Below are 13,185 nucleotides of genomic sequence, written 5' to 3' on the forward strand. Positions count from 1 at the left end.
GGTGAGGCGGAGCGAGGTCGCTATTGGCTAGCGGCGCCGTCACTCCGCGTGGCGGCCGGCGCGTGTTTGAAGCCGCGGCGGAGCGGGACCTTCGGAGGCCGCGGCGTTCTCTTTCAGGCGGCGGTGGCGATGTCGGAGCACGGCCTGCTGGTGTCCGCCCCGGGGAAGGTGATCCTGCACGGCGAGCACGCCGTGGTGCACGGCAAGGTAAGCGCCTCCGCGGCTCCAGCGCTCTCCGGGGCGGTACGGCCCCGCTGACGGCCCCGTCTCTCCCTCAGGCGGCCCTGGCCGTGGCGCTGGGCCTGCGCACCTTCCTGCGGCTGCGGCCCGGCGGCGGAGAGCGGCTCCGCATTCACCTGCCTGGAGTCGGCGTGCGGAGGGAGTGGGACGTGGCCGAGCTCAGCGCCCTGCGGGGCCGCCTCACAGGTGGGGCCAACACAGGTCCGGCACTGAGGGCGGTGAGGCACTGTGCAGAGTGCACAGAGAGGTGGTGGTGCCCCATCCCTGCAGACAGCCACGGTCAGGGGATGGGCTGTGAGCACTGCTGGAGCTGTGGGTGTCTCTGTGCACTGCAGGCAGTGCGAACAGACGGCCTTTGGGGGTCCCTTCCACCACAAACAGGTCTATGCAATACCAGTGCGGCACTGAAGACATACAGGGTGCTCTGTTTGCTTTTATTTTATCGCTCACATTGGACATCAGGAAAAGGTTCTTCACCTTTTGGAGTGGGTGGGCCCTGGAACACTCCCCAGGGCAGTGTCATTGGCATTGAGCTCGCCAGAACCCAGCAAGGGTCTGAACAGTGCTCTCAGACATGCTCTGGTTTTAGAGTGGTTCTACGTGAAGCCAGGAGTTGGGCTGGATGACCCTTATGGGTGCTTTCCAACGTGGGGTGTTGTAGGGTTCTTCGAGCCAGAAGGTTTGTAGGTGGAGCGGGAAGGTGCCTCGCAGCGTCTGTTTCTGTCTCGTGTAACAGAAGATATCGTTCTTGTAAATACAGCTTTCAAGCTGAACAGCTTTCTGGTTTCTGAGTGTTTAAATTCTCCCCTGCTTGCCTCCATAGCTGACTTTGATGAATCAAAGTCCCCCGGCGTAGAACAGCTGGATGTGCTGAAAGAGTTTGCTGGAATCGCTGCCGATGCCTCAGCTCCTGACAGCCTTGCAATTCTTGCCTTTCTGTATATGTGTCTGGCTATTTCAGCTAAGTATGGGTAAGGTTGTCCTCCTGCCCCAAAATAAACGTGCTGACTCGAGTGTTCATCTTTAATCGCTTCTCCAAGGTCACAGGAGGAAAGCATGTATTTGATGCAAAAGAAGAGATTGAAGGGAATCGTGCTTTATTTAGGTTCTGTGCCCCACAGGGGACTCTTTCAGAGCTCTGAGCAGTGTTTGGGGGATGGGGTGCCCCAGGCAGATGGGCTGGGAGTCATCTGCTCTCGCTTAAGGGCCTGACTTTGAGATGCTTCCATCACTGTACCCTTCCTGTACGGTCAACAGAAGCAGATAGACAGACATCTGTTCTGGCCCAGCAGGAGGTTTCATTAGGTTAGAAGAATGTCTGTGGTGATGAGCAGTGAATTCAGTGTCTGATACCTTTTGTGGGCTGAATCTCCTTCATTTGAGGATTTGGGGTAGCTACAGCTCAGGGCTGTTGCAGCCCAGGAGAATAGGTGCACGTGGACACAGATGTCTGTGTTTCAGTGTCCATCAGCTTGCTCCAGTGGGGTCCAGTGATACAGTTGTGGATTTGTAATACTTGGACTTTATGTAGAAATACACGTAGAGTCATATTTCCGAGTCTTTGAAGGGTCTCTTTATGGTGCTACCCAAGTGCTTAGTTACAAAGTGCCCCCGCTAGCAGCTTGACAAGCTGTGCTAATCATAGACCCAATTCAGCAAGGCTTTGTTCTAGCACAATGGCTTAGCAAGGCTACTCAGCTGTGCTAACTGAAGCCCGTGTGCGTCGGATGTGTTATGCATGTGCTGATGTTGCCAGTTTTCAGCCAGCTTTTCCCGTCGTCTGTCCCCATCGGCATCTTTTTGCCTTGGAAATGTTTTAAGATGGAATTCGAGGTCACCGTTACCACCTGTGTGTTTGTGTTTCAGAGATGTTCCCAGCGTGGACATAGCCGTGTGGTCCGAGCTGCCCACAGGAGCTGGGCTGGGTTCGAGTGCTGCCTATGCCGTGTGCTTGGCAGCAGCACTGCTGCATGCCTGCAGAGCCATCTCCTGCCCTCTGAAGGACGGGGAGGCCACAGCCAGGTAACGCCTCCAGGAAGCCTCCCTGCCTTCAGCACACACTTTGGGGCTGTGGGGGGTTCTGTTTGTGACTGCTATGCCTCATATTTTCTTAGCAAATTCCAGTACCTCTCTTGGTCTCTGTGTCCAACTGAATCCAAGCTGGGCTTGGATTCTGGTTGTGGCAGTGGCACCCTGAACCCAGCTCCTTTCCCTTCCCCTCCCACTGCTGCCTGTCCTCCCAGCAGCAGAGGTGTGCCCAGCCCAGGGCTCTGTGAATCATGCTTACAATTCATTCCTTCTGACAAAAGCAATTGGATGCAGAGATTTGGTGAAACTCACACATTCGACCCACTGTTTGCTTTGTAACATACAGATAACTTTATTTTATCATGAAAAGTAACACACTTCAATGTGGTAGATCCACTTTTTGTAACCTCTATTTCTTCTCTATGATCATCTTTCAGGTTTTACTTTGAGTCCTCAAGGAGTCAAGGGTTCTTTGTCTTTTTCTTTCTCCTGTGTTTTCATATGGATTTTTTTTTTCCTGCATGTGGTCCATTTCCTTCTGATTTCCTGCCTGAGTTTCCCCTTTATCAGTGGCTGCTGAAAGGGAATTTCTTTCCCTCCACCCTGCGTTGCTTTCCATTGGAGCTCAGTCTTGAAAAACTGGTCTGCTCTGCTGTGTGTCTAAGGAGGCTCTGTTTAAAGATGCATATCACAGCTGGAGCTGCAGAACCCTCCATTGTTCACTGCCTGCCAGGTGCAACCTTTTATAGTTGCCTTCTGTAGATAGTGTGGGCCTGAAAGTGAGACAGCAAGAGGGGATGGCTGCCTTCTGCTTCAGAACCTGAGCTAGCAGTCTGACCCAGAAACACATTCCTAAAGCGGAGCCATTTGTGAGCTGTGCTCAGGCAAATCTCCCAGCAGTCAGAAATGAAAGGCCAGCTCTGAACCAGACAGCGAGCAGCGTGGATGTCTTCATTCCCTGCTCTCACTTCTTAGCTTCAGCTTGAATACAGCATGATTTTTTTTTTTCCCCTTCCAGCTGGCACACAGAGGGGTGAGAGATGGGGGTGTCAGACTTCAGAAGGTTTTTGCTTAACATCGCAAGAAAAGAACAGCGTGATATAATGACTCCTGTGTAGAGAAGAATTGCAGCCTCTCAAAGAGGATTAAAAACAAGTGGTTTACAGCAAACTGCGCTTCTATTTTGAGTAGCGGTGGTGTGAGCTGTTTTCCTGAATGCTTCACAGATTAAATATTGGCAAGTGAAATTAAAGGAGTGCGGAGATGGATGAAGATGTTCAGCTGTGGCCTGGGGAAATGGGGGGAGCTCTATTAAGGGGTTTCAAGGTAGCAGGTGGCTCTCGTTATTCCTGCCCTGCCTTAGCAGCGGTCAGTCACTGTTCCCCTTATTTAAGGGTGCTTGATGCTCATCTGAAATCTGTGCCTCTGTCGTGTTGTGCCTATTTGGGGCCCCGTATCCTAAAAACCTGTTGAACGTGTGTTCTTACTGCACCCAACGCCAGCTTTGGTCTCATCGCTGCTGCTCGGATATCTGATGCTCCTGTGCATCAGGCCATCCTACCAGCAGCTTGGAATGTGTGTGTGTGTGGGCTGCAGAGCCCAAGTGCTACAGCGGGATGCAGGGGTGCCAACTGGATCCCTGAGGCTGGGTTTGAGGTGTTCATTTAGGGCAGAGTCAGAGGCAGGGTTTGGAAAGCGCTGAATTCTGGGCTGTGGTTGTGTGGGTGCTGCCTTGCCCAGGCAGGCCCAGAGCTGTGGGCTTCTGAGAAGATATTGTGGTGAAGCTGCAGCCAGCAAGTGCTTGGTAACTGGCAGCTCTGTGTTTGCTTTTTGTGCTGCTGCAGTCTGTTAATTAGTATGTTCAGTCAGGGGCCTTGATCCTTGCTGAGTGTGACCCAGCACCGAGCCCTTTGTGCCAGCATTTAAACTCTCAAAGCACTTACCAACGTGTGACTGCTTTTAAGGCAACAGAAAGCCCTGTTCCTGTGTTTTTAGCATAACACCTCGAGGTTCAGCATTTGGTTCCCTTTTGTGTTGTAAGTGCCAGCACCCAGCGTGCCTAGAAGTGTTAGGAGTTAATCCCTAAAAATCAAAGCCTTTGCTGGAGCCACTAAATCAGTCCTAACAGCATCTTTTGACCCAATTTGGGAGGCTTCTGCAGCTGAGCAGCTGGCAATTAGAGGCTGGAGTTGCATGTGTGAAATGCAACTTGTAGTGCTCTCTGCTCGCTGCATTTGCTGTCTGGTGTGTCAGCAAGCAGGATCTCAGGCCAAGGTGTGTGGGAGCGATGGCAGGGAGTGGGGATGGGTCTGGACTTGCATTGATGTGCTTCTTTCTGTCACTCCTCACTTGCTGGTTTTGGTTGTGTATTTGAGTCCTTTTCTTGCCTTCCAGGTGGCCGGAAGAAGAGATGAGTCTGATCAACAGCTGGGCCTTCCAGGGGGAGCGCGTGATCCACGGCAATCCCTCGGGTGTGGATAATGCTGTTGGGACCTGGGGTATGTGTGTGTTTGCTGCTCCCCAGCACGGGGCTGTGAGGTGGTGGAGCAGCTGCCACGTCTCTGTTCCCTGCTGCAGACTGCGTGTCAGCTGTGGAAGGCAGTGAGCAGACACCACGAGCTGCTTTTCTGCAGATAAGAAGACTTGTTTGAGGTTGCTGCAGGGAAGCTGGATGGAACAGGCTGCTCACTGCACCGAGGGAGGGCGGGGGGGGGCAGAAACTCCCAAATCCACATCCCTGTTTGGCCCCTTCTCTGTGTTGGTTTATCCCATCTGTAGGCTGGGAGTGGGGTGATGCTGCATCAGCACTGCAGATCTGCATCCCCTGGACAGAAGCCCCGCTGCAAAGTACTGAAACTTAAACGTTCTGCTCTGAACAAAGAAGTGTAATCCCATCCCAAAAATAACGCAGGAGAAAAAATGCTGTCAGACAGCTGTCATTTACTTTCAATTAGCGGAGACTTCCAAGTGTTTTGGAAGTGTCTGTGGAGATTTTCTTGTAATAATCTTTCTAATGAGACCTAATCTCAATGCCTTGGTGCAGGCAGGAGCCAAGAGAGAGATTCCTTCCGGACGGTGGAATTCCATGCTGGCGGATGGCTGCTGACATGAGTGCACACACTCAGCCCAATCTGCAACCCGTGTGCTTGGCTCTGCCCCGGGGAATCACTGCTTGATTCTCCAGTGAAGATTTAATGCTGGCCAAACTCTTTGCCTTTAAAAAAAAATATATATAATACTAAATTAATGCGGTCCTGGAGTAGAGGAGAGCAAAGGGAAAAGCAGTGGGTTAACTGCGTCCAGCCAGACCCTCTCATTAAGTCAGCAGGGTTAGGCAGATTCATGCTGTCTGAGAACATGGTTCATTTAGCTGGTGTTTCTTGCAATTACTGTCATATGCTCTGGGTGAGGTTCTGAAGATGAAAGACCTTCTGTCTCTTATGACGCTGCGTTATCTCTCGGCTCGCTGTGTACTCAGACAATGCATGTATTTTACTTTAGGTGGAGCCCTGAGATACCAATCAGGAAAAATCACATCGTTGAAAAGGTAATATCGGAGTTTAAAAATAACACACACATACGGTGGGTGGAATATGTCAAAAACGTATAGGGTGGATGTTACATTGTAGGAGATTGATGAGAGGTTGCTGGCAGTGTAGTGGAAGGGGAGCCAGAGCTTGCCGTGGGTGTGGGTAGCTTGAGTGTTGTCTTGGTTTGGGGTGGATGAGAACAATGAAATGTTTGGTCATTAGCTGACATTAGATGAGCGCAGCACAGAGGATCAATATTAATTTCATGGCATTACGGGCAGCAGGAACGGATCTGCTCCTGGCAGCAAATGACATTGTGGGGAGGGGGAACTTCTGCTTACCTGGTGGCAGGACCGTGTGAAAACCAAGCTGCAGACAGAGAGCAAGTCCAGGTCCTGAATCTTCCCTCTGCCCCTTGCCAACCAAGTATAATCTGACTCCATTAAAATCTTTCACAGTGCATGAAATTGCTCTATTAGCACTTAATGGCTACTGCTGGCTGGTCTCACAGATAGTATTTTCAAGGAAAAGTTTTACTTGAAAAACACAGATTTCGGTAAATATGTTACAGTTCTATTTATGACATTGGTACAGTTGTTCACTGTAACTAAGAGTAAGAAGTCTGAACCCAGGCGGTGCTCGAGTGCCTGCTTAACTTTGCAGGAGCTGATGGGACTCCTTGTCTTGGGTGTCTTACTCAGATAGGACTTATGGGGTGGGGTGAAAAGCAGCTGTCTGATGGGCCTGGGGAGCTGCTGGGGTACAGGGAAGGGAAAAAGGCTAGGGGATGGATGTCTTGTTGCTTGCAGGGTGCCGACGCTGAGGATCTTGCTGACCAACACGAAGGTCCCACGAAGCACTAAGGTCCTGGTGGCTGGGGTTAAGGAGAAGATCCTGAAGGTACAGCATCCACGTGGCTGCAGGGTTGGGTGTGTGTGGTGGGCTGGTGTGGGGACGTAGCCCTATGAGCTCAGATCTTGTGCAGGGCTCACAGGAGCTCTTGTGAACTCTCTCGTGCTTGCTGCATTCCTGCTTGCTCCTCTCTTACACCCAGATCCTTTGGGAGCAGGAGTTCAGCTTCCTTCCCTCTCTCCAGCATTAGCAGGGCTTGCTGCAAAAATCACAGCCTTGCAACCATGAAAAGAATAGCTCCTTCCTCTGGTTTCTGCGGGTGTGAGCTGCTTAGCATCAGCCTGCTCTGCACTGGGCTTTTCTGTCAATGAATAACACTGAATGGGGAAGGAATTGTCCAGCTCTAAGAGACTCAAGGCTGGTTTTATCACAGCAGCATTAGGTCGAGTGAGCAGTCTGCTCACATCTCTCCTTCCCTGCTTCTCAGTTCCCTGCTATAATGAACCCCGTGCTGGACTCCATCGATGCAATTTCTCAGGAGTGCCAAAGTGTTCTGGAAGCGATGCCTACAAATCCATCACCAGAGTATTACCCCGTGCTAGAGGTAAGGGGCTTGTTCACCACTATTTTTAGACGCTGTTACTGTTGAACATCAAAACGTCATTTAAAGAGCATTAGGTCTAAGAAAGAATTTGATAGCAGGAAATGTTCGGGTCAGAGTGAAACTGTGGTCTCTGTGTGATGCTTTTAACGCCCTTCTGGGAGCCAAGGGGCAAAATGCTGCTCGTAGCTCCCTACAGCAGTGCACAGGGATGGAGTGCCTCTGATGCCTTGGGGATTTGGAGCCCTGGAGGTTTTGTTTCCCTTTAGTAAGAAATGGGAAGTGTGTTTGGCCTCGACACTGCCTCTCCCCACTGCAGCCAGACACAGTGGCTCTGGCAGGCGCTGTGCAGCCACTGCTCTGTCACTGCCAGGTCTGAAGCAAAAGCAGAGAGCCCAGGAGCCACTGGTTTGTGATGGACTGGTTACGAGCCAGCTCCCATCGCTCACCACTCATCCTGGCTCCAGAGAATAACAAACGGAACGATGGCCAGCGCTGACCTGACGTTGATGCATGAGGTGCATACAAAGATCTGCATTTGTCTTGGCTTTGTTTGAAGGAGGAGAGGCTGCTGTGGTGGGGGGGAGACGCTCTTCCAAGTGGAAGTTCTTTTCTTGCAGAGCTGAGAGCACTGCAGCATTGATTCCTCCAGCTGCCGGGTAAGGACGCGTGGCAGCATCCCAGCTGATGCAAGCCTGGCCTGGCCTGGGTGCCAGCTGACTTGGATAGGTCCCATTTGGTACCAGCGGTACAGCTCTTTGACAGCATCCGAATCCTTCCTTTGGCTCTCTGTGAGGACCTCTGCTTGTCCTTGCTGTCACTGGCAGGAATGGCAGGCTGTCCCCACACGTGGCAGTGAGCTTGCTGTCCCAGCCCTCCCCAGGGCAGCGGTGCAGGGCTGATCCGTGTGCAGAGTCTTTTCCCTCTGTGCTGCATGGGGGTGAGCTGCTGCTGGGACCTCTTTTTAGCAAAGTCCTGTTCCCTTTGCACCAAGAGGATGGTGGGATTTTGATACCCATTATGGGGGAATGAGGGCAGAGCTGGGGAGATCCAGAGGCTGTTGACAGCGTGGCTTCAGACAGCTCCTCCCCACCTCAGTGCCACACTACTTGAGCTGTCAGGAGCATGGGGAAGAGGAGTGCTTCTGTGGGATGCTCTGAGGTGTGCTTTGAGATCTTTGTATGAAAGGTGCCGTAAAGTCTTGTGTACAATGCCAGGGAAGCAGAATTGCAGTGAGCTGATCCCTGCATTGAATCTGTTGGTTTGTTTCGAGTCTGAAGCGCCCGCAGAGACATGGATGATTATATGCAGCATATACATATATATATATTTGACTGCTTCTGAAATGGGCAGTTCTGGACAGCATTGTATTTGAACCATCGAACTAGTCTAGTGTGTCATAAGCTGTCATCTGATTCCTGGCAGACTTTGGATCAGGAGATGACAGGTGTCTTGGATCATCATAGAGAGCGCTGTGCCCTCGCTCAGGCATATAAAGAGGCCTCTGGATGGACGTCTGTCCAACCCAGCACAGAACTTGTGATGTATGCACTCTGCATGCAACTGCCTAATTCATCTCCTTGCAGGTAGAGTCCCCATTCTGTATGGTGCTGGCATGAGACCCGAGGGCACGCAGTGTGACTGACGCTGCCTGCAGCATCCCTCCTGGCTCGCCAAGCACTTCCCTCTGTTCCTCAGCCCCATGGCCGTCGCTGGGCATGGCTTGTGCCACTCTTGAAAGGTGTGAGGTCCCTCTCGACCCCGCTGTGCTGGGTGCCAGGTTCTGGCAGCTCTCCGAGGCCCCTTGGCTCGTAGCCCAGGGAGGGGGGACACCGCGTCGCTTCTCCAGCAGTGTCACTTCTGAGTTGGCTGTGTCAAAAGTCCCCCTGGATTTAGTTATGCCAGATAGATGGCGGCCTGGGGTGACAGGCAGCGATGAGCAGTGCTGGCTTTGTGCCCTTCCCACGGCCAGCAAGGGGCTCGCTCGGTCTCCGGCTCAACGCCCGTGTGATGGGGGAGGCAGAACAGTTGGGAGGTGTCAGGGAGCTCTGATTTAGCACCTGAAAAAGACATCCACAAGCATCTTGGCCAGGATTTTCTCCGTCCTGAGCAAGGAGGTCCAGAAGCTGTTGTACCACTGTCACTGTGGCATGCAGAAGATAGTAATGATGGAGACAGGGACAGGCAAACAGCACAGGGCTCAGATTCTGGCCTTGACCTTGGTGCCGAGACATGCTGGTGACCAAAGGAAATGAGGTGGCAGCTGTGGGTTGGTTGGGAAGAGCAGCTGTCGCCGTGCGTGCTCATCTCCTGTGCCTGCAATTGCTTTTAGGAACTGTTTGATATAAACCAGCACCATCTGAATGTCATCGGGGTCGGCCATCCTTCCCTGGACCGCCTGTGCCGGGTGACAGCCTCGCATGGTCTGCACAGCAAGCTGACCGGGGCCGGCGGCGGCGGCTGCGGCATCACCCTGCTGCCACCAGGTCAGTGCTCCCTTCTCACCCTGCACGAGGCTGTAAGGGTGCAGTCCCCCCCATGGCTGCTTGCTCCTGTCCCCCAGCTGACTCTCTGGCTGCTCTTGCCTTCCTCTTGGCAGATGCCACCCCGCTGGCCGTGGAAGCAGCCAAGCGAGACTTGTGTGCCTGCGGATTTGAATGCTGGGAGACTGACATCGGGGCCCCCGGGGTGACCCTGCACTCCTCCTCAGCTTTAAACGCCGAAGTGCTGCACGCGCTCTCTGAGAGTTGAGCTCCCAGCCCTGGCAGGGCTGAGCTCGTGGCACCGCACCCTCAGAGCGGTCGCCAGCTGTGCCCTGCTGTTGGATGCTTCTCCCCAGTGCTGGAGGTGTGGAGCCAAGTTCAGGTCTGTTGTCAGAGGGAGAGGAGGCTGCAATGAGGATCCAGGAGTGACTGCTCGCACTCGTGCTGGGTCTGAGTCAGATCCAGCCTCTTGACAAAATCCTGGTTTGAATTGACTTACTCAACTGCTGTGCTAATCTCAAGGGGCAGGAGGAGAGGGTCTGGGCTGGATTCCAGCACAGATAATGACACTTTGCTGGGTTCTCCTGCTTCAGATGCATGCGGTGTCTCTTCTCATCTCCCTTGGCGTCCTGTGCGGGTGTGCAGCGAGGCTGCCGAGGCGGATGTGCAGAGCACTGTGACATTTTGGGGTGAGAAGTGTCTTTGGCAGCTCAGGGCTTGACACTTGGCTCTCTGTTTCTCCTGGACTCCACAGTGGAGAGGAAACATTTAAGCAGAGCTCTTACCTGTTACTAATTAAGACTTAGATAATTAAAATGGAGGGGGAAAAAAAGGTAGCCCGACTCTAATGAAACTGTCACTGTGTTCCCCCTTTCACATAATTTCTGATAAACAGGGTCCTGTAGCCAGACTGGTTTCTGTTCATACGCACGAGGTCCGCTTCAGACGTTGGCTGTTAGCTGTTCAAGGGGTGGTGATTCCATTGGAGCCAGGTAATAAAGCCCCAGGGGTGTAGGGGTGCCTTCCTCTTCCAGTGCAGGGATAAAAAAGCAAAAGAAATGAAGTGTGAAGAAGTTGAGGTGTACCACTTCTTGGCATCCTGGTGACCAGGCTTAGCGCACTGATGGGGCATGGAACTGTCTGGTTTTAATAAAGTGATATTTTATACATGCAAAGCGTTCTTTGATAATTATGTTGGCTACAAAAGGGAAAAAGTACCTTACGCTGCTTCAGTAAAAACAGGTCTCAGATGCTGGTTTTCTACATGTCTAATTACAATTCCAATTTGCATCCAGGAACAGCTTTACACTAATCACAAGTCGGAAAGCCTGATAAATAATTTACCATTTCCTAATACAGCGTAATCAATGCGAGTATCTGGATGCGTGTTGACTCCCTAACTGCTTACATGTGTCTGTAGCTTCTCCTCGTGAGCACAAAGGAATGCCACATTCTCTGTGAAGAAACTTCGCTTCAAAACAACGTGTCTGGGGCTGATCCTCATTAGGATGCTTTGCTTTCCTTAGAAGGAGGCCTCGCAGGCACGCTAGGCAAAGAACTAAATGTAAGTTTCACTTTGCTGCTTTAAATCGGAATTAAGACTGGTGATTTAAGTGGATCGACTTGAAATCTGGCTCTCCTGTAGCGTGAAGGGAACAGCAGTGCAGCCCCTTAGGGGATACCCTGGGCTGTACCCAGCCTGGCTGTGCTGGTGGCACTGCAGTGTGCTGTGAGCTGAGCTGCAGGTGTGCAGCTCCTGGAGGTGGCTGTGGCCCAGCTCTGCAGGCTGCCAGCAGGGCAGGTTCATCTTCATCATGCCAAGTGTCACCGAGCTCCGAGTCAGCCCCAGGCGTGGGACAGCTGCCTCGTGCCTCTTGTTCCTGGGGACTTGCCACCTGGCACGAGGCTCCCAGTCCTTGGGGACGTATTGGGGTGGAGGTCTCTGATGCGGACATCTGAGTGGCGGTCCCTTTGCTTTATAGCAGCTGCCAAAGAGCCATCTGATGGCAATAACCCTGTGCTGGCTGGGTCCTTGTGCCATGGGCCCCTCTGCTTACCGGCCTGCTGAGCTGTGCAAGCCCTTCACCAGCAGTCACGCCTGCTGGTTGTGCTGTCTCTGCTTCATTTTTCATCTTTCAGCTGTGCCAGGGCTGGAGCTGGAGGCCTCAGCTCCACCCACAGTGAGCTCCGTGGGGATCTGCGACCTGTAAGGCTTTCATCTGCAAACTATCAGCCTCACCTTGCTGGCCTCTGCTTTATCAGCACGTGCTGGGGGTGATGTGGGGAAGGTGCTGCGATGTGGGGATGATCTGGATTGCAGTGGGAGCTGTGGGTTGAGCAGGGGTCTGAGCACCCCTCAAGGCTTCCTGCAGCTCCGCTGCTGCCCCACAGCAAGGATGCTGCTCACCCAGCACTGCACAGGGCTCAGCCTTCCCTGCGCTGCCGGGACCAGAATTGCATAAGTCAGCAGCTGGAGCCATCCCAATTTGCTAGAAGGAAGCACGGATTTCACATCCATCTGCAGGCAAAGGAACGCCTGCGCTCTCCATTTATTCCTCCTCCCAAACTCCATCAGCATCATGGGATTACCTGTGGGGCTCTGGGTATGGGAACTACCCTAATCCCCCTTCGGTTGAATGGGGTGCACAGATCCAGCCTGGTGCCTGCATGCCCACAGCCCTATGAGTGCTTCCCATCCACGCCGCCCCGTCTCGTTTTACGGATGTGCAGCGGAGCAGAGATTGCTGCTGAAGGATTAGCCTGGTAATTTGGCTAATTTTTCTTGAGCTTCATTTTTCACGTTATGAGCTTTGCAGAAAGACAGACGAGTCGGGGTTTGCCTTTAATAGCCGGCACCGGGGTGGGCAGGAGCTGTGCTCCATCCTCCTGCAATAGGAGGCATGCGGATGCAGCGCTCTCGTGGGGTCACTCTGAGTCCTGGATTGGCTGCATATTGAACTCAGAGGTGCTGGAGGATGGTGATGTGTTCCCAAGGCTCTGTCACGACCCCAGAAACAAGGGACCCCTTCATACAAAGCGCCCGTTCCTTCGTGTTTTGGGGGTGCTGCTCCGAGCTGCTTCCCCCCCATGGTAACCCTGCTTGCTGCTTTGGTGCCTGTGGGTGCTGCCCTGCCCCGCGAGGCACAGATGGTATTTTTGTTTAATCCGTGTCAGCAGTGCCTTCTTTCTGCTCTGCTGAGTAGATGCTAAAGAGGCAGTGACATTATTTGAGATAACACAGAGAGAACAGAAAAAAGGGTCAGGCGCAGAGAGGAAATGTCAGCGCGCAGCTCCAGGGCCACGGGGTGAGCCCTAACCCCATCCCACTCCATCACCCATCAAGAGGGGACCCTCCAGCAGCCTGCCTACGGACCCAGCCCACGCTTTGGGAGCCGGCAGCACCCATGGGTGCACCCAGTGCTGACCTTTCCCTGCTTGAGGGCTCCGGTTG

At 52.9% G+C, this 13,185-nt stretch overlaps 1 protein-coding gene across 1 annotated transcript; it reads left to right on the forward strand.

Annotated features, from left to right (window-relative positions):
• The first annotated feature begins 48 nt into the window (after positions 1-48).
• On the forward strand, positions 49-10,909 carry MVK (mevalonate kinase). Its single transcript, XM_015275510.4, has 10 exons — positions 49-207; positions 279-426; positions 1,064-1,211; positions 2,107-2,262; positions 4,663-4,766; positions 5,770-5,815; positions 6,608-6,698; positions 7,138-7,254; positions 9,584-9,737; positions 9,851-10,909. Exons 1-10 carry the CDS (start codon positions 130-132, stop codon positions 10,000-10,002), a joined length of 1,194 nt encoding a protein of 397 aa, XP_015130996.1. The 5' UTR covers positions 49-129; the 3' UTR covers positions 10,003-10,909.
• Positions 10,910-13,185: the final 2,276 nt, after the last annotated feature.

Source organism: Gallus gallus, chromosome 15 (assembly GCF_016699485.2).
Source record: "Gallus gallus isolate bGalGal1 chromosome 15, bGalGal1.mat.broiler.GRCg7b, whole genome shotgun sequence".
In the NCBI taxonomy this organism is placed as follows: Eukaryota; Metazoa; Chordata; class Aves; order Galliformes; family Phasianidae; genus Gallus; species Gallus gallus.

Coding starts and splice junctions, on each gene's coding strand:
- MVK (XM_015275510.4), top strand. CDS start 130: ATGTCGGAGCACGGCCTGCTGGTGTCCGCCCCGGGGAAGGTGATCCTG. Junction 2,263..4,662: donor GACGGGGAGGCCACAGCCAG/GTAACGCCTCCA, acceptor CTTGCCTTCCAG/GTGGCCGGAAGAAGAGATGA. Junction 9,738..9,850: donor CATCACCCTGCTGCCACCAG/GTCAGTGCTCCC, acceptor TCCTCTTGGCAG/ATGCCACCCCGCTGGCCGTG.